The following is a 19,730-nucleotide window of genomic DNA, read 5'->3' as shown; positions in this document are numbered from 1 at the left end:
GCCATTCAATACAAAAAATAATAATAACCAGGTTGATTATTTCTTATTCCTTTTGGCGGTCTCATCTAAGTACAATTTCTTTGACCTTTTTCTTATTGCGGTTGTGAATTCGGCATGGAAGCAGATTTTCCGTTTCTACGGTAATTAGAACTTGTTGTAGTATTTTGTGATAAGCTATATTTAATTATGTCAAATTTTCTAGTTAAGAAAGAGAGTAAATCTCTCTGGTAAAAGTTAACCTCGTACAGGAATTCCTGGGAATTCCTGCTTTTTATACTTTTGATTATTATCAGACTCGTTTTTTGGAACATATCCTATGTCAAATTCATGATCAAGGAATATTTCTTAAATTTTTAGTTTAACACGTTTAACACCTCTTTCTTTAGGGTGATTCTGAGTGTAAACAGCCAGTGCCTTTCTATCTTTCGCTCTGGCACGGGTTGCCTGGGTTAAGATAACCCAGGGTTAGCATGGAATTTGATTTCGGGTCTGAAAGCTTTAAAAGAAAATTCAGTTCAAATCTTTTTACTTGCAATTTGATCATTGAATGTTCTAAAAGGAATAGGGAAAATTTTCTCTTAAAGGCTTTGGAAAAAAGAAATATAGAAACCTGCATTAAAATTTAACCCTGGGCTAGCACTAATCGGCCTTTGAACAACTGGGCCCTGAATTCTAAATTAGATAATACCACGTAGTATTTTCGGAGGCGGTATTCGTGAACGCCCCTTCTACTTCAAATTTTCTGTTTATTTTGTTGTTATGTAACAATCTTCCAAGTCTATTTTCTCTTTTTATACCTTTTCCAGTGTAATTCTAATTCTGCCAATAGGTTAATAGTAATTTTCATATTATCAATCTTGCTGTTCTGGCCGATTTCAATCGTAAATGTAAGAAATTTAAGGTAGAAAATGATTTTGCAACTGCGTAAATAACTCGAAGACGCATACTTAGTATGCAGGGTCTGTCATAGGTAACTTAACGTGATTCGCTGATTGAGATAGACTGATGACGTTAGAAGAAGATTGACAGCTTAGTATTGTCACCTTTAGTGCCACCTTTATAAGCTGTTGCATAGCTTTTTTCAATCGGATAGAGCAGAATACAGCAGAGTTAAGTTGTGTTGAAAGGAATAAGCTGAACTGTATTGAGTAAGGTCAAGACTGGGCTAGTCCCCGAAAGAAGAAAATTGTACTAGGAGTTCAAGCCAGGAAATAAAAGAATTCAACCGAGTGTTAGAGAAATCGTTTAACATGTTAGCCAAACTAATGAAATGAAACAGTGAATTGAAATTAGCAATCGTCAAAATTGAACCATATGCAGTTGAATTGGCCACAGCTTGACGAAGCTGCTACTCATTTAAGGGCGCTCCGGTCTTTCTCTTAGTGTATGACATATTTGCAAGTTCTCTGCAAGAGTCAAACAGGCTTCCTCTGTAAAGGGTAATAAATTGGGAATTTCAACAGATGCTAGAGCAAAATTATAACAGATCATTACCCTCAGACATGAATTTCCATTTAGAATGAAGGCAGCCATGTGTTTCACGACATTAAATAACTTTTGTGTATGTCTAGACAGCCGCTGCCTTTGACGTGATCTGAATTAACTTTAAACAAAAGCATTGAAAATCATTTTCAAATTTTTTTTATTCATTTAATTTTTTTTCGCTCGCCTTTTTTTTTTCCACCGCGAAGACCCTCATTTTGTATAATAAGATATTTAAGATAGTATATGCTCTCTCATCAGTCTATAGCCGCGGGTGTGTTTAGATGACAGTATATAAACACCGGTCATACGTTAGCTGTTAAATTAATTTTAGAGACATTTTATAAACCTACACAAGAATGTAAGATGCGAAGGCGAAGCTAAGATACCATGACCCCTTTATTTCAAACTTACCAAATAATTGCTATCGTCTAAAATGGCCAAGATTCAAATAACTCGGCAAACTTATTCCTTACGTGCTTAGCGCGTCCCGCGTGCATGCATGCTATTCACCAAATTCACTTAAAATTTGCGATCATTGAAATTGTCTACAATCATTTTATATTTCATACTTTTATTTATTTCCTCGATCTTTTATGTATTGATGATCTTATTTTCAAATGAAAATGTAGATTACAACATGAATAGCTTCCATTATCGACCACAATTTAAGCTTTGGCAAATTTAACAAACGCTAATGCAAAGGTTCGGAGGTGTGCTTTTTTGGTTTTTTTTTTTTTTTTTTCCCGGACTGCAGTCGCTCTCACGCGCCATCTTCACGCTTAGCGTAAACCAACTAGTTTCATAGGGCAATCACGTAATGCCAGGACTCACAACCCACAATTGCAAAAGGAGTAGTAAAAAAGAGTTCCACTGAGACATCAAAATAGTACAATTTTCCTCTCACAGTTAAGACAAGAATCTAACTCCAGGGACATCGGATTATCTCCTTTACTGCTTGTCTCACTTCAGTTATTTTCCAGCAGTAGAGTAGTGGGTTTAACGATGAATTTAGGAAGACTAAAAGACCTGTTATACTCCATGCAAGCAACTGTGACGATGATAATCTACTATAAGTTGAGAAAGTTATTACTATGTGATGTGGAAGATAACACACAACTAATACCACCTGCACCCAAAGCGAACTACACACTGCTTTCCTGTATCGAGCTGTGTTTAGTGGGGAAACATGGTTAAGTTGTGCTTGTTGAGCATGATCTTGTACTTGGACCCGACGACGAAGTGCGTGGAAAATCTTTGTATACGATGCGAATGAAAGTGTTAAGCACATGGGTATACCTATTCGGCCATACCAGACTGTTATACGGGGGTTTACAAAATACAGTGATGATGCAACTATGGCTGTGACCCAAATGTTGACTACAACGAAAGATGTGCGTTTTAAAGTTACAATCTGCCTGTATCTCATCCTTAAAATCAGGGCGAGAAGTCTGTCCAGGCTTATGGCTGTCATCGTCGACAAAGATACGGAGCACAACAAATAGTTAACTACAGATGAAGCTGATATGGCGAGTCGACAAAGATTGGAGCGTTTGAATATCAAGGATAGAACAAAAATAATAGCTACAGGTTGTGCGATCAGTCCAACGCAGAGATCCGTCGTAGCCAGACAACGGAACAAGAGCTTGGACGGTCGATGAAGAGAAATCGATTCCCTACGCATGGCAACTAAGATCAGAGTGTTCCCAAGAAATGCAGTAATAGATAGAAGGATATTCAAGACTGAGAAACCTTTCAAATATTTGACTGTTCCATCAGCAAAAATTGGCGTCAAACATAATAGATCTTCTGTTTCAGTCCATTTTTCTGAACTAGTGAAGTTGTTCGGCTTCATGATCCTCAAGCAATATTCTTAACACCGATGTTTCCAACATGCAAAGCCAGCTGGTGTTAAGAACTTCCGTTTTACGTAGCAGCTTTTGGAAAAAAAAACTTTGCCCACAGGGGCCGCCTGTGGCAACATTGACGCGTTTCATTTTGGAGATAACATATCAGAAGAATATTTCGTGAAAGTTCTCAATAAATATTGTAGAGTCTTAGAAACACAATCATTTTATCATGGCCAGGATCTAAAGGGCAAAAAGTGAGAGAAACATAAAAAAAGAGTTAACGCCGTGTGTGAAGTTCAAGTACTGTTTTCCTCACAATGTCATAATCAACAACTATTAACATATGAGATATCCGTTTCTCATCTATATTTAATTTTTATTTTTGCCGAAGTCTTGTTCAAGTTATTTGTTCGGGGATTCCCAGTATCCAGAAATTTGTAAAGGATTTCTGCCAAGAAATGATTTTCTCAATTTTGTGTGCATTATTACGTTGTCTGGTTCGGTTTAAATTTGATATCACAAAGAGGGCGATAAGTTGTGATACTGGCCAAAATTCGCTTCCAAAGTAACTGCTCTTGGGTATAGAAAGTGATCTCAAAATAATATTAAAGAAAATGAAACAAAACTTTCTTCAACAGTGTTGGAAAACCATCAAAATTCTGAGTAAGGTTTTTCTGAGTTAGTCCTAAAGGAAATTAAACGTACAGAAGACAATTTTTATACAAAGATACCGAGTGATGATATAATAAACAGTATTCATTTTATCACTCACTCTTAAAACAATGTAGTTATCATGTATCCTTGTATGTAGTCTCGTACCCAGACCTTTTGCATTTCAGTTATGGTTACACGGCAGGGTATGGGTACGAGATTACTATTTATGTACAGGCTTTTATAAGAGAACATTTTAATTTTTCAAAGTTCCTTGTTTATCATCACTTTGTTTATCTGCCCTTGAAAAAATTTCGGTGATTTACTTCCTGACCTATATAATTTAGAAAAAAAAAGGAGATATGGTTGATAAGAAATGCCCTCACGATTCTGTTACTCCTCGGTTCCTAATTCCAGAGTACCAGAAAGGTTCAAGTGAATTTTTCCTTTGGAGAAAGCTCGGCAGTTAGTCAGCGGCCTTTCGCACGTGGGGCATTTCAACATGGCGGCTCCGTTGGTCGGAAGTCAGTTGTTTTCTCCATTTCGAGCCCTCGGATTTGTGGCAAATCATGTTCCCTTGACGTTACAGACACAAGGAACAGAAACTCTGGTGACCACTGCTGTTGGTTCAGCCTTTCACGTTTATAGTGTAAGTATATTCTAGCTTAGTTTTCATGACAGATCCACGCGTGTAAACAAAGTTGTAACTGCATGTAGCTTACTTCATTCACGCTGACATTTTTTTCATCTCTTTTATCTTTTAGTGTGCGAAGTTAAATCTTCTCTTTGTTGGTGAGTTTGATGATGTCAAGTATTATTGAAGCCTTACATGTGAGGAATAAAATGAGATCATAGTAAACTTTTGACCACCCTTTGATTCAATTTAATTTCCGACGGTAACAAAACTTGTTAATTAATATCAACCAAATCGCCCAAACGTATTAGATGAAAGAAAAAATGTTTACATTTAGAAATGAACTGGTATTTATAAATTAATTCTGAAGTCTGAAGGCTACTCAAAACTTGCTACTTGTTAATGATTATATAATTGTATCATTGTAATATGCAGGATTGCTTAAATCCGGTGAAATATCATGTTTATCATCACACGGAGACTTGGTGATTACAGCTTCTGGAAATCAGTTGATTTCTTGGAAAAGAGGAAAACAGGTTTGTTTCGAAACTGATCACGTTTTTGATGAGTAAGGATTCTCAATCATAACTATCTTAATGACATCTTATTATTAGCGATAATATAGAGAACAATAATTCACCAAAGTGGTGGTGAATAGTGGTAGTGGTGACTGCAAAGATCGCAGATGTTTAACTGTATCTAGTGGTACGTTAAACAGCCAGCTGAGGGAGTGCAAAGCATATACCAGAAAGTATATACCATATACATGCAAAATATATACCACAAAGGTGCCAAAAAATAAGTGTACTTTTTTCAATATACTGAAAAATGGTTGGAGATGAAACTCTTGATGCGCGATTTTGTCTCATCATGTGCTCAAAGGTGAATAGTACTTGCTACTCACTTCCAACGAGCCTGAATCAGTATTTGCAAAAAGTACTATTCTCTTGTGAGGTATAATTTTTATACTAAATATTTTATTATCAGTGTTATTATTACTACTTTCATTCAGATTATGTCCATGTATACATAATTATACATAGCTCCAAAGAGCAGAAGCAAAAAATCAGGGCAGTTTGAAAAACCTAAACCCGGGGAACTTTCAAACCATAACAAAGAAGTGTATTTACTATTACAATCATTTTACTTGTGGTTTTTAGATATGAGATGGTAGACAGCCAACTGGCATGTGCAAAATGAAGAAATATTACATTATAGACTTACAATAGACTTGTCATTTAACCATGGTGTAAAGCCATGTATTTCTTAATTTTATGCAGATAAGTAATGATCAGACTAACTGGCTTGTAACTTAATCAATCCGTGTTTTAATGGTGTATTTTGGTAACTTTTTTTGGTTTAGGTTGCTGTGTTGGAGGGACACAAGAGAGACATTCACTTCATCTTCTCATTTGGTTCAAATCTAATATCTGTTGATGAAGACAGCACAGTGAGAATATGGATTATTGAAACAACAGGTACATGTTCATTTTATTCAGGACTATTTTATCAGATTACATTGTGTAAGTATCAAAGTACTGAGAGCTTGATGACATGTACATCAAGGTATTTGAATAGGCTTAAATAATTATTCAAGGGAAACTGAATTTGGAAAAAGGTAAGGAAAGGATCAGTTATCAAAACTTAAAACTCTTTCAGGCTGATAATTTACATGTCACTTCTCCCTAAAATATCCATTCATTATCCAGCAAACAGGTACTGAGAATACTTAAACTTATCAGGTAGAAGTTATCCTGATCTAGCCCCAAATTCTCACAATTAATTTACAAGGAAGTGTGTAGCAGTTATTGGGGAGAATTAACAATCAGATCTTAAGAGTTAAGGGGTTAATCCGTTAAAATGTGAGCGACAACTCAGTTGTAGTATTCATGAGAAGCATGGAGATTTATCCTTTGATCAAACTTATTCTTAGTTCCTTCTTTATTGAATCCATCTTTCAAACATTATTTTTGTAGAATTGTACCTTGAGATGGAATTTAATGCTGAAAACTTCTACATCACCTGTTTGATGCATCCCAGCACATACCTTAATAAGATCTTACTGTGCAGTAAACAAGGCCAGATGCAACTGTGGAATATAAAAACAAAGTATGTGCATACCTCTTCCTCGATTACTCTCTATGAATGTATAGCACTGAGTTACCAAGATCATAATAAATTGGGAAGCCTCAGTGTAGGCAAGCAAGGTGTGCAGAGCTGTCAACTAGTCCTCTATGGCCTGTCCTCTAAATTTAGCTTATTAAGCATTAGTTGTTTTAATTAATTTTGATAATTTTATGTTATTTCCACAGCAAACTTATTTATACATTTTCTGGATGGTCAGAGCCTATATCTGCTGTGGAACAAGTAAGATGTATATTTTTTTAACTCAGCTTTAGAATCTAAGAAGAATATTTCATGACAAATAACTGACTAGACATCATTGTACAGATTGAATCACTTTTTGTCCAAATCCTCTGTGCTGGTGATTTGCTAGTTACTCTCCTTTACACATAAGAACTTGTCATCAACTCTTCTTCCCTACATACCCTTAAATTCCTCCATCTTGCTGTACAGGAGGTGAGCTCATTATTTTTGCCCCAACTACATGTACATGTAAGAGCTGCATTTCAACTCTGGGTAGAGACAGGGTTTTCAAAAGGCTTCAAAGTTGGCATTTACACAGCTCTAAGTTGAGGGTGGTGACAGATGAAGAAGAAAATGAAGCAAGGTTAAGTGCATCAATTAAAATGTAACGAAAGAGACTAAATCCCAAAGTAGAGACTGATAACTCAATGGGTGCCTTCCTTCACTGAGACCCTTGAGGTACACACACTTTTAAAATGTCTCTTTACATCAGTGTAGAAAAACTTTTCAGCTAGATTTTTTATCTTGATAACTTGATAAGAGATGAAACCCTCATGTATGATGCAGAGAGAAATTTAAAACAGCATGAAAGGAGAATTTTGACTCGAAAGTTGAGGTTAATCATGAAGACTTAATAGAAGATTCTCTGTACATTTGTCTGTACGTCTATGTTGACTGGACACAAAAATTACTGAGAAAATGAACCAACTGTTCAACTTTGGGCTTGGAGGTCCAAAATAGTAACTAAAGATATTTTTGTGCATATGTACAATGTATATTTAAGAAATGACCTAAGTACTCAACTTTGGGTCAGGAGTCCAATAAGTTTTGAGGTACATGTATGTGTAACAAATGAACAGCATTTACATGTTAATATTTTTGGTTTGCATTTACCAGGCTCCTGCAGTTGATGTGGTTGGCATTGGCCTGCAGAGTGGAAAAATTATCCTCCATAATCTCAAATTTGATGAAACAGTTATGAGTTTTTATCAGGAGTGGGGTCCGGTTATAGGTTTGACTTTCAGAACAGGTATGAGGCTGGTAAGACCATTCTCACGATTATTTTTGTTTCCCACTGCCTTCCGGTTGGTTATTGTAGGTGACAAGTGGTTGAAGAATGAAAAATAGGTACTGTAATAAAAAGAGAGAAAAAAAAGAAGAATTAAAAGAGGGAGTGTGAGTTTATGAAAAGCTTCTATATGTCTTGGTTTTCTATTTTTTTCTGTACCCAGCTTGTGACATGATATACAAGCTACAAGGGTGATTGCCATATGAATGATTCCTAAAAAATGCAAAGTCTTGATCTTTTTCTTCTTTAATGTGATGCTGAGAATGTTTTCCTTTTTAATTTTACAAAAATGAGTCAGTTGAGCAATGGGAAAGAACAATTTGAGGATAAGGCCTAGCTAGTAGAAATAATTTAGCTTCTGACTAGGTAGTTGTCATGATTCCCTGCAACTTGAGGCAAAGGGTGAGATTTTTTCTTGAGAGTTTCTTAGATTGATTCTGCAAAAGTCTGAAGATTTGCAAAAGTGTTTTAGGGGGTTTCTCTGACAGAAGGAAATATGACCTGGATGATAGCTTTTGTTCAGGTTGTTTAAGCCTCAGTCACTACCACAGACAACAGACCTTTTCAGAACTACTACTCTCATCCAGATCATCAGATTACATAATAAAAGTGAAATTTGATAATTGTTGCACAATTTAATGGCAGGAAAGCATAAACACTGACAATTTATTGTTTTCTACAGATGGAAACCCTGTTATGGCATCTGCCAGTACAGAGGGCCACATTGCATTGTGGGATTTGGAAAAACGTCAACTTAGCAGCACGTTACGTGATGCCCATAAAGGATCTGTCTGTGGTATGAAATTCCTTTCCTCACAACCTCTCTTGGCTACAAATGGTCCTGATAACTCTTTAAAGGTATAGTGTTTTGATTATTCTTGTTAAGACAAGCATTAATAACAGACGTGTATTTTTAATGTACAAATTTGGGTTTCTCAGTCATACTTCAAAATAATATTAATTCTGCACACCACCAAATTATCTGATTTAAGAAAGTCCAGAGCGACTGAATCAAATTTTAATTGAAGTCACTTTGTAAAGTAAAATAGCCCACTAGGATTTTCCTGAACAGAACTATAATGGTTTTAAAAAGATTATTGATACAATTTTTGAGAATTTGCACGATTCATTGTCCAAATTGTCGTTCGTGAAAAAGCTGTTTCACGTCTTCCCTTTTGTCTTATAATAACAAAAAAACTCTTCAATGAATACACAGTAAAATGAATATCAGTAAAAAGCACCTTTAGCTGATTTTTCAAGACTTTGTGCGGGACAGCCTTTTTTGAGTAAATCTAGGAAGGCAAAGTGTTACTACTGCTGGAAAGTACCTCTCTGTGTTGGAGAACTGGAAATGGAAATGATTCAAGTTTTCCTTTAGTTTTTTCACAGTAACTTATTTTATTTGATTAGATATGGATATTTGATCAGCCAGATGGAAGTGGAAGACTCTTGAGGTCTCGTTCAAGTCACAGTGCTCCTCCAACTAAGATTCGCTTCTACGGAAATAATGGATTTAACATCCTCAGTGCAGGTATTATACTGTAGGTAGCGTTGTGACATTAGTCATAAATGCTCAATACCTGCATGCAGAGCTAAGCTGGGTGGTTGAAACATGCCACGTAGATTCAAGCGAACCAAAAATCACGAGACATCAGCTTTTCAAACTCTTTACGGTGGCCAATTAACATTAAAAAGCAAATTATCTCGTAAATCCCCATGTCTTTGGTGTCATAACCCTCACATGCACGTAGTTTTAGGTACTGGTGTTTAAAGAAAAAAGTGAAAACAGCTTTTATTTACAATACTTTATGTACATCATCTTTAGGGCTGGATAGAAGCTTGAGGTTTATTTCTGTTATCAAAGATGAACGAAGCTGTGAATTTTCACAAGGTCAGTCAGCATTTGAGGATACACCATGGCAGAGGAACCAAGCATCCTAATCCATAACCATCCACGTTACTTGCCCTCTCGGTGTTTGCCTAAAAACACCATACTATTATTCTAAGTTAAAAAGCAATGCCCAACAGCCCTAGAAACAGCTCAAAATACTATCACTTGGCGTGTTCTTATTAAGAGGGCAGATTGCAGCTACAAGATCAATTCTGGCTCTAGAGTGTTAGCACATAACTCAACATCTCCATCTCTGTTAGAAATTGTTTTCAGCTCGGAGTGCTTAAAACTCAGTCCCACATCAGTGGTGATAAACAACTTCTAAAAAGGAATTATCACTAAAAAAAAAAGGGCTTTGTGTAGACTAGAGATAGCTATGGTTTTTTGCCTTAGAGTCCCGTTGACACCAAATTTTGTTTGAAAATAAAATAAGTGGCGTATATGATTACTTTTACTTCGTACTGGCTTTTAACTGGAATGAATGGATAGGACATGTCTCTCTTGACGCTAACTCGCAGATGTCCAAAACATACAACTTCTCACATCCACCAAAGAAAAGTGATGATAATAGACAAATTGGTTAGTTACGAAATGCGTTGTAACTAGAAGACTTTTAATCATTCACTGATCAGATTTTGGGAACAAAAAGATAAACTGCTTCTTGTTGCTCATTTTTTTCAGGTTCATTAACAAAGAAGTCCAAGAATCGTGGAGTGCATATAGAAGAGTTAAAATTAGCACCTATTGTGGACTTCGCCTCTGGTATGTGCTCACAGAATAACTCATCAAGTTATTGCAACTTTTCTGGTGCACTCTCGTTGGAAACACTCGGATTTTTGTGCTCTAAGAATGCCTTCCTCAGACTTCTCATAGATTGAACGAGAACATTTGTGGTAAAGTGTGTGTGAAGTTTATGTTACATTGTGTCTGAGAATAATGTCTTTAGACAGCAAATCCAAAAGGTTAGTGCAAGATAACGAACAGCGGCTGAACAAAGTTATCTTTGATGTCGTTTTTAGAGGTTGTGCGCGAGAGTGCATGGGACAACATTGTCACTTGTCATCAGGGAAAAAAAGAAGCCAGAACATGGAGCTTTCAGAGGAAGTGCAGTGGTAAACATAACCTGAAATCTCGTGCTGGGGAAAATGCAGGGCCTGTTACGGTTTGTAATTTTGTTTTTTATTTCGTTGGAGAGGTTGAGGTGTTATCGTTTGTCGCACCATGTAGTCACTTACGTATTTGTATGCTGTGGATCGCGATGTTTCTAAACACATGTTCGAAACGCAGGCATCCCAAGCTCACGTCTCGAGATAAAGCAAAAGATTAATTCATGAAAGCATCACGCATTATGTGACGCAGAGTAATATCTCTTTCTCCATACTATTCTTTACAACGTGTTCATGTTGTCAACGGTTCCTTGCGTAACTTAACAACGCGTCACAGAGCACGTGACGCTTTCATGGAGTAATCTTTTGCTTGGGATGCCTGTGGTTCGAAATGGACCAATCACAGCTGTTGAAAACCACCAAAGCGGAGAGGAACGCTTTATTAGTTGGTTTGTACTTCGATATTCTTTTTCGTTGTATTTATCGTTTGTTGCACCGAGTGATCTCGTTTATGCCATGGATTGCGACGTTTCGAAACATTTTCTAAATGCGCCGATTACAGCAGATTGTTTTTGTTCCCAATTAGGATTTTTACTTCTATCTTCGTGTTTTGTAAAGTTGGTAAACAGCAATAGAGTAATCTGTGTAAAACACTGAGTCCTTTGTAAACTTTTTGATCCTCAGACCACAGCTATGAGCTCTTGTGGGAATTTTGCCATCATAGGAGACGCCCATGGTAATGTGGATATGTTTAACATTCAGTCCGGAATTCACAGGGGATCCCTTGGGGAACCAAAAGGTTTGTTTGATACACCTCTTATTCGCCATATTGCTCAGGAAGAAACGGCACTCCAGTGGTTAGCGTGCTGGATCGAGAGGTCTGGGTTGGAGAACTGGCCGAGTCATCGTGCAGTGTTCCTGACTAAGACACTCTACTCTTCACCCAGAGCCCAATTGTATAAAGTAGATTTAAACAAATCCGACAGATGAATCGCTGTACAGCGGATAAGTGTCATCAAAGCGTAATGCGTCATCCACTGGATAGATAGTTATTCAGCGGTTAGTGTTATTCACCCTTCGAACAACCGAGGCTAGGAGCTTATATGGATAACGACAACCTGTTAAGAGAGTTTGATGCAATTCTAGTTGGGGGACAACCTGCGGTGGAGTAGCATTCTATTGGGGGGGAGGAGGGTAGGGGAGAACCTGCAATGGAGTAACATTCTATTCGGGGGGATTAGAGACCTAAATCGACCGAAGAAAGACACCTATGAGAGAAGTGTATTTCTGCGTTGCCTCTCTTGTCTGCTAAGCGCAATAAACGATATCATTTTTCTATCGTTTGCTTTTCAGCGCACAATGGTCAAGTGAGGGGCGTGGCTATTGACAACATCAATCAACAAGTGATGACTGCAGGAGCAGATTGTAAGTTAAAGGTAAAGTGGCAACTTTCTATGTTCAATGAATGCGCCTATTTTGGAAGTAAGTTAAAGTTCTTTGCAAGGATAAGGATTTCCAGCAAGATGATGCAACGAAAGCCTTCTTGTGATGAAAAAAATTTTAGAACAACATCAATTTTGGCGTTATCTTTCTCCCTTTTTTACCCTTTTTTCACCTTCATCACAAAACAATTATCTGTTGAGTCATTTAAAACAAAGATGTTAGAAATTTGTGTCCTATGTTTGAATTTAAACCCGAGCCAGTTCCGATTTCATCGTCGAATGCAGAGTTCACGGAACTAGCTTCTGTGCACGGTCATGTAAAGGCTCGATTTCCAACGATTTCTAGTGTCAAGTCTTCTTTCCTTCCGGGAAGGAACCTTTTCGGTGATGGAGCTTGGGCTCATTTCCTGAACGTCGGGTGGTAGTCGAGCCAGGGCCATATACTTGACTCATTTGCGACAAGCTTCCTCCATGCCGCTGGAATAAGCAAACTTGAAAGCGTCGTATGTGGAGGTAGACTAGAAGATATGGTTAAGTTTAAGCTTAGTTGTCTCATAAGGAATGATGTTAGATGTATGTTATTTGTGACATGTCTTTTTTCTTGCAGTTTTGGAATTTTAAAGCTCGGAATCTTCTTCAGAAAATGTCGTTTGAGTCACCTATCACTCAGATTTTATTACATCGAGACAGGTATGACCAATATAGATGAATAAGTTTTAATCGCTAATTTGTGCAACAGGGTGCACGCGTTTCACTGACTACTTTTTCTCTTTTTGCAGTTCTTTGTTGGCCGTTTCTTTTGAAGATTTCGAAATTCACGTTGTTGATGTCGATATGAAGAGAGTTGTGAGAATATTTCAAGGTCATACAAACAGAATTACTGATATGGTAAGTAAAGCCCCAGGCCCACATCGTCGAAAGAGTGCTTTCGAAACTATTTTGTGTAGTTCGAAATCTTTAAGCTCGTTCTGGTTAAGTGCCATTCGTGTTTTAAAGGAGTTACTTTACGTTAGGTTTAGTAATGTTGAGTGCCTTAAAATGGAATGAAACCTTGAAATGATTATATGTTTGGGAAGACAAACACTTAGAAGTAAAGTTAAAAATAATCCTAAAAGGAACAAGGGATGGCCAAGGATGGTCAATGATGGCCATGGATGGTCAAGGATGGTCAGGAATGGGCAAGGATGGTCAGGGATGGGCAGGGATGGGCAAGGATGGGCAAGGATGGGCAAGGATGGGCAAGGATGGATAAGATTGACACATATGGAAAATGACGAATCTCAAGAAATTACGGAAGCTTCTTTGAATCAGCTTACTCAGCTCTCCTTAGTTCCTTGTCTTTGAGTCCTTTTCCCCTCCTCTTCTCTCCCTTGTTCTGACTACTTTGTAGACAGCTACGTTTAACTTCACATGGTTAGATATTTCGTTATTAATGTACAAGTTAAAGTAATCAGGAAGGTATTACTTGTGGTCTTAAACAGAGTCGATTATTACCCTTCTTATACAGACTTTTTAGAGCTAATAACAATTCTATTTTGGATTTCAGTCCTTTAGCCCAGACTCCCGTTGGTTGATAACGTCGTCAATGGACTCGAGTGTGAGAACCTGGAGTCTACCGGCTGCAAGGTAAAGAACTTAGTGTTTGAAGAGGACAAGAGTTAACAGAAAAACGAAACAAGCATGCAAAAAGATACACGATAAAGTAACCGAATAATAGACAGACCTTCATTGAAATTAGAAGCTGTAGAACTCAATACAGTTAAGAATTTGACGCGACATTTTTTTCCTTCTCGTGGCGATAAAATGTTCATGTGGATAAGCCCAAATCAGGGTTTTCAGCGAAACTGTATCGCACTCAGGACCACCATGTTTGAGGTTGTTTGTTCACTAGTGTTAACGGATATATTTTGCTTTTTACTGCACACAGTAGAATTATGAATACTATGAACCTACTCATTATCAGGGTTTATGTATAAACGCTCTTAAACGGAACATTTTAAATGTCAAAAGCTTGTATATAATTCAGTTACTCAAATAGCGCTCCGTTTTTGTCAGGCTAATAGACTGCTTTCTGGTGGAGTCACCCGTCACTAGTTTAGCCATGTCACCCATAGCAGACTTCCTTGTGACTACACACGTGGACGACTTAGGAGTGTATTTATGGTAAGAAATGAAGTAGAACTCAAGTAGCCGTCCTTTTTTTAGCTCTACGATCATGAACGGAAGAATAAAGTGCACATGTGAGGAATGACCAAACCCTCCTCTTCCTCAATTTTCGCATTTATTTTTTTTTGATTTTCCACTTTTTTTGTTATTTTTATTATTTGTTTTATTCATTTGCATATCCACTTATTTATTTACCCATTTATTTATTATTTTTTCTGCCATCAATAAAGAGAGACGCAGTAAGATAGATAGATTGAGGTTATATCCGCAATCGGGTCTTTGTTTTATGTTTATTGGATGCGTCTTTGTGAAACCGAAGTAGAAATGGGTATAAGGGTACACTTGACGATTTTTGGGGGGTAACCTATGATGAACTGACATTCCATCGTGGGTGGGGAAGGGGTTTAGAATTCCCCCCAGCCGCTTCATGCTATGTGAGACGAGATGAGCTCAGACGGCGTGTGCTTCATGACGCGCTTAAGCGACCCGTTTTCTTTTTTTCTTGTCTTTTTTATGGTGGATATGAAAATTGTACGGTGTCTGAAGCTTACATCTTCCTTTTGTTTGGTAGGTCAAATAAAACTTTGTATGATGAAGTATCATTGATTCCTCTTCCTGCCGATTATCAGCCGACTTTGGAACAACTGCCTGTTACAGGAACAGATGCTGACAAAGGTAAAATAACAAGATCAATCTTGGGTTAAATCTGAAATGAAGACTAGTCGTCGTCATGACATTTGGTTTTTTATGGAACGGCGAAAGTGGATGCCGAAGGTTTTGTTGAAGTCTAACGAGTTAAAAGGAACTTTTTCACGATGCGTTCGTCTTGAAAGATCATATAACCTGAGATGGCTAGTCTCTGATTGAGTACTTTCTGACCAAAGGACTGCAATTTCAAAGCCACTTGTCAATTACCGCAGTTTATTGCATTTTTTTTACGTGTTGACTTCTACGCATGCGTAGTAATATTTTCAACGTCGTTTTAGAATTTGGTGACGTAAATGAGACCACAACTGAAGGAGGTAATAAATCTAGTGCTGCCGACAACACAGCCAGTTATAAAAGCCCTGATCAGCTCTCTGATGAACTTGTAACTCTGTCTCTTCTACCAAAATCAAGATGGCGACATCTCACCAGCCTGGAGCTAATAAAGGTAGTTGACGGTGTGTGTGTATATTTCTCCTACCTTTGCACTTTTCTTGCTGTTTTCCAATCAACCAGTAAATACCTAATCTTACCTAATTTCTTTTCAGAAAAGGAACAAACCACAGGAGCCACCTAAGGCGCCCAAAGCTGCTCCCTTCTTTTTGCCCACCACACAGGAACTGGTGCCTAAATTCCTTCAAACTGAAGAAGATCAAACTGATGAAAAAGTGAGTTTTTCTCGCAGGGTGAACCCTAAGTCCAAAAGTACTTTCATGCATAGTAACACGGAGAATAGTCTGTGCCAGGCTCTGGCAAGAGAGCGAGTGCGCGTAAATCAACAAAGAAAAAAGAGAAAGGAAACGCTATTCATTGATTGGTTCTGACAGCCTAAAAGCACGCCACCTAGTCATTACAACGTTCGCGCATGCGGAGACATTTGACCGCTGTATTACTTGTGGCTCGCTGCTGCTTCTCTCTTCTCCTGATCGACTGAGAGCCTGCAACAGGGTATTAACAGAAGTGATTGATCTGAAACTTCTCCTTACAATGTCTGTAGGATACACAAATAGGTGTTGATAATAGACAAACCCTGTACCCTGGACGGTGTTTTCTTGATAAAACGTAAAATTCCTTCAATTACCTTCCAAGAATCATGTATCAATGAGAAGAGAGAATTACTAATTAGATCCGGAAATTCATTCATTTAAGCATGCATTGCCTTTGCTTTTTTAGGATGCCAAGTCTAAAATTCTAGACATGAAACAGCTTGAACAAGCTTCAGAATTTCAAAAGCTTTTGAAGGAGGGTTCGAGCTCCGGAAATTGTGAGTAGCAAGCTGTTATAAAGTAATAATGTTATGGTGGTAATTAAATTTTTTTGATCCACGCGAATGTTACTTTCAGTCAGCTTCTTGATAATTTCCAAAATCTTAACTGCCTATGCTTTGTCGGTCGGTGCGTCGTTGGCCTGTATGAGCCCACACTTAAACAAAATCAGCGAAGTGTTAAACAATGTCGATGAGTTGACATGGTAACAGAGTGGTCTTCGTAGTTTTTAGGCATGGATAACACGAGGTGTCGTCGGATTAGAAACCATTCCGGATAAACTTACTCACTACCTTCACTTCGTTTTCCTAATTGGCATGTCAGAGAAGTAAAAAACAGGTCAGCCATACTGGAAACTCAATTAGTAATATATGTTTCATTTAGCAGATAATTTGGAGGAAAGAAATTGCAGATATTTAAGCAGTTAGAATAAGATATTCCACTATTGTCATGAAAACCTTTTAGAATATGGACAATTCTAGATCGTCATTTCTTTGAGAATACGAGTAACGCTTCTTTGGCATTTGAAATTAAAAAATAAGTGTACTGTTAGCATTTCTCTTCTCTTACAATAATTTGTGAATTTCTGTCGCCATTTGAAGATGCGTACAATAAGAAAATATTTCTATCGGCTTGGTGGTACTCTAACGCACGATGTTCGCTCTCCACATTTCGACATGCGAGCTTCGGCCATAGCCGATATTTTACCGATTCATTCGCGCAGTTAGTCGGAGTGAAGTCGGATCAACATTCGTTTTAAATCGCAGGAATGCCAAAATTTATTCCTTGTAGATGAACTTTTCCTGGGGCACCTCAAGTCCATGGGACCCTCCTCGATCGATGCAGAAATTCGATCTCTTGGTCCGTCGGCTGGTGGAGACGTCAAACTTGTTGAAGCTTTCATGTTTTTCTTGGAGTACCAGCTACAGTCGCGGCGGGACTTTGAGTTCACTGAAGGTGTCATGGGCCTTTTTCTCAAGGTATATTATATTCTGACACACATTCAAACTCTCCTCTTTGTATCCAACTTTCAAGCGGGTGGTGGGAGTGGCCAAACCCAATTTGAAGATTTTAGGCCATAATTTCGTGCGATTCGGCATTTTCTTTAACAAAATTTATCCAAGATTGTCATAGAGTATGGTTAGGGACTAGCTGGAAGTGTTAATATTTTAATCTTGGGACTACGTAGAGTCTAAAATCACCTCTCATGTTCTCTCTGTGTCTCTGGTGGCTGGGGATGACTCTAGTGTCACACAGCTAGATGTAAGAGGTGAGTACAATGAAAGCCAGCGTTTTTCTGTCTTAGATAAATATTTGTTCGTCTTGGAGGATTTTAGTTGGAAATTCTAACTGGGCTTGTGCATAAACTCGGATGCAAAGGATGTGGTGCCCCACAAAAAATATGAAAGGCGCATCACTTTTAACAAGGCACAGGTAGCAAAATCCATGCAATGTCGGATTATTTTCCACGCGATGAACAATTGTTCCAAAACTACATGGTCTAATTCTGTTTAATCTCGTAACCTATAGCTCCATGGCCCACTGATTGCCGAGCAACCTGAGCTGGGAGAGGCAACCGCTCGTTTGCTTGAAGAGCATAAAGCAGCATGGTCAACTATCCGGGACTTAATGAACCAGTGTTCTTGCCTGGTTAGTTACTTAAAAAGTGCCGTTATATGACCGACAAAGTGCAACATCCAACAGTCGCGGACCGCAATGACAGTGTGCCCGTGTGGGAGAAGTGAGGATATTTGCATTCCCGCGCAGTATCATTTTTGAACTACCAAGCTATTTCATCTTCGTCGAACAAGTATTGCAGATGGTGCAATTACCACCGAAAGACATTTAGCAGAGATTTCAAATATAATTTTGATGAACGATTACACGTTTACACCTTACGTTGCACAGGCTTCTTAGGCTGTAAATTCCCTATACGATTTGTGAAAAAATCCTTAGACTTCTATTTTCTAGAAGGTATTAACGTGGTGGACCAGTCTTTATTTATCGCATGGAGGGGGGTGGGGTGAGTCGGAGGATGTGGGGGATCACATAGTAGGCTTTTAGAGGGAACCTAGGGGAACCAGCCGTCGCGGACTTTAAAGAGGTGACTATGGAAAATTCGGATCAATATCAGTATCTGGGCAACTGCCCACCTACCCCTCCCCTAACTCAACGACAGTTTATTGATAACAAGTTAGGGTTAATGTTGGGTTAGGGGAGGGGTAGGTGGGCAGTTACTCAGATACTAATATTGATCCGAAAATTCACTACAAATGAAGGGGAACCATTAGAATGCTTCAGAGCTTTAAGTGAGAGGCGGCAACCAAATCCTCTGAACTCTTTCCCCAGGCAATAAATAATGACCGCAAAAATGAATAGATATATACACATATATGATGGCCACCGAAGATGTTTCATGATGATAACAACAAGAGGATTAGTAAAACAGCGAAAACAAATTTCTTTTTCGTAAACCGAAAGGTATGAAGGCTAAGGTAGTGAACCCTCTGTTTTCAATTGGTAAAAGTTGAGAAAAAAGTATGGATTAAGATTCTGTTCTCGAAGAAAAGCCTATAAATGAAAGGCATCGTGTCTCTATTCTCCTCAAAAACAAGTTTCAGCTGTAGGTGCGCGTCTCTCCTATGGCAGGGTAACGTGAAATTTCGGCAAAATTTTATGAAAAATTATAAAATGTTCAGAGAAATGCGCGCGCCGTGATTGGTCAGAACGAGTTCATTATATTTCCATAAAGCATGCGCCTTACGTCACACGAGTGCATTGTTGAGATATAATGTACACAGCCTACGTCATCGATACGAGTGCGCGCAATTCACGATATATTTTATGACGGAAATAAAACAACTTCTTCCACGAGCATTGTTGAGTTCTATAAGCACTTGGGAATTTTTAAGAACACGAGACACGTGCTTCCCCGCACTTCTCTTGTGTTCTTAAAAATTCCCAAGTGCTTATATAACTCGACAATGCACTCGGCGGGTTTTTTATTTCTTTAGTAAAGCCATGGTAACAATCGTCAGGATAAGATGTTCACTTCGTACCCAGGCTACAACTGACGCCTGACTCCTGTTTTCAAGGAAAAAA

The 19,730-nt window shown here is 38.1% G+C and overlaps 2 protein-coding genes across 2 annotated transcripts; one reads left to right on the top strand and one right to left on the bottom strand.

The window, feature by feature from the left end:
- Nucleotides 1-2,039: 2,039 nt before the first annotated feature.
- LOC113674404 (melanocyte-stimulating hormone receptor-like) lies at nt 2,040-4,195 on the bottom strand. The gene has a single exon (XM_027190883.2). It carries the CDS (start codon nt 3,335-3,337, stop codon nt 2,405-2,407), a length of 933 nt encoding a protein of 310 aa, XP_027046684.2. The 5' UTR covers nt 3,338-4,195; the 3' UTR covers nt 2,040-2,404.
- A 277-nt stretch (nt 4,196-4,472) lies between these two features.
- LOC113674401 (WD repeat-containing protein 36) lies at nt 4,473-18,508 on the top strand. Its single transcript, XM_027190881.2, has 24 exons — nt 4,473-4,632; nt 4,748-4,775; nt 5,053-5,153; nt 5,981-6,095; nt 6,594-6,726; nt 6,930-6,984; nt 7,882-8,014; nt 8,736-8,911; nt 9,464-9,584; nt 9,879-9,944; nt 10,626-10,706; nt 10,964-11,106; nt 11,735-11,849; nt 12,404-12,486; nt 13,100-13,182; nt 13,272-13,380; nt 14,039-14,118; nt 14,548-14,655; nt 15,230-15,333; nt 15,645-15,811; nt 15,912-16,031; nt 16,537-16,627; nt 17,421-17,608; nt 18,159-18,508. The coding sequence occupies exons 1-24, from the start codon at nt 4,486-4,488 to the stop codon at nt 18,306-18,308; spliced, it is 2,697 nt and encodes an 898-aa protein (XP_027046682.2). The 5' UTR covers nt 4,473-4,485; the 3' UTR covers nt 18,309-18,508.
- Nucleotides 18,509-19,730: the final 1,222 nt, after the last annotated feature.

This window comes from Pocillopora damicornis, chromosome 11 (assembly GCF_964200805.1).
Source record: "Pocillopora damicornis chromosome 11, jaPocDami1.2, whole genome shotgun sequence".
NCBI classification, from domain to species: Eukaryota; Metazoa; Cnidaria; class Anthozoa; order Scleractinia; family Pocilloporidae; genus Pocillopora; species Pocillopora damicornis.
This window is presented reverse-complemented; position numbering and strand designations above follow the sequence as displayed.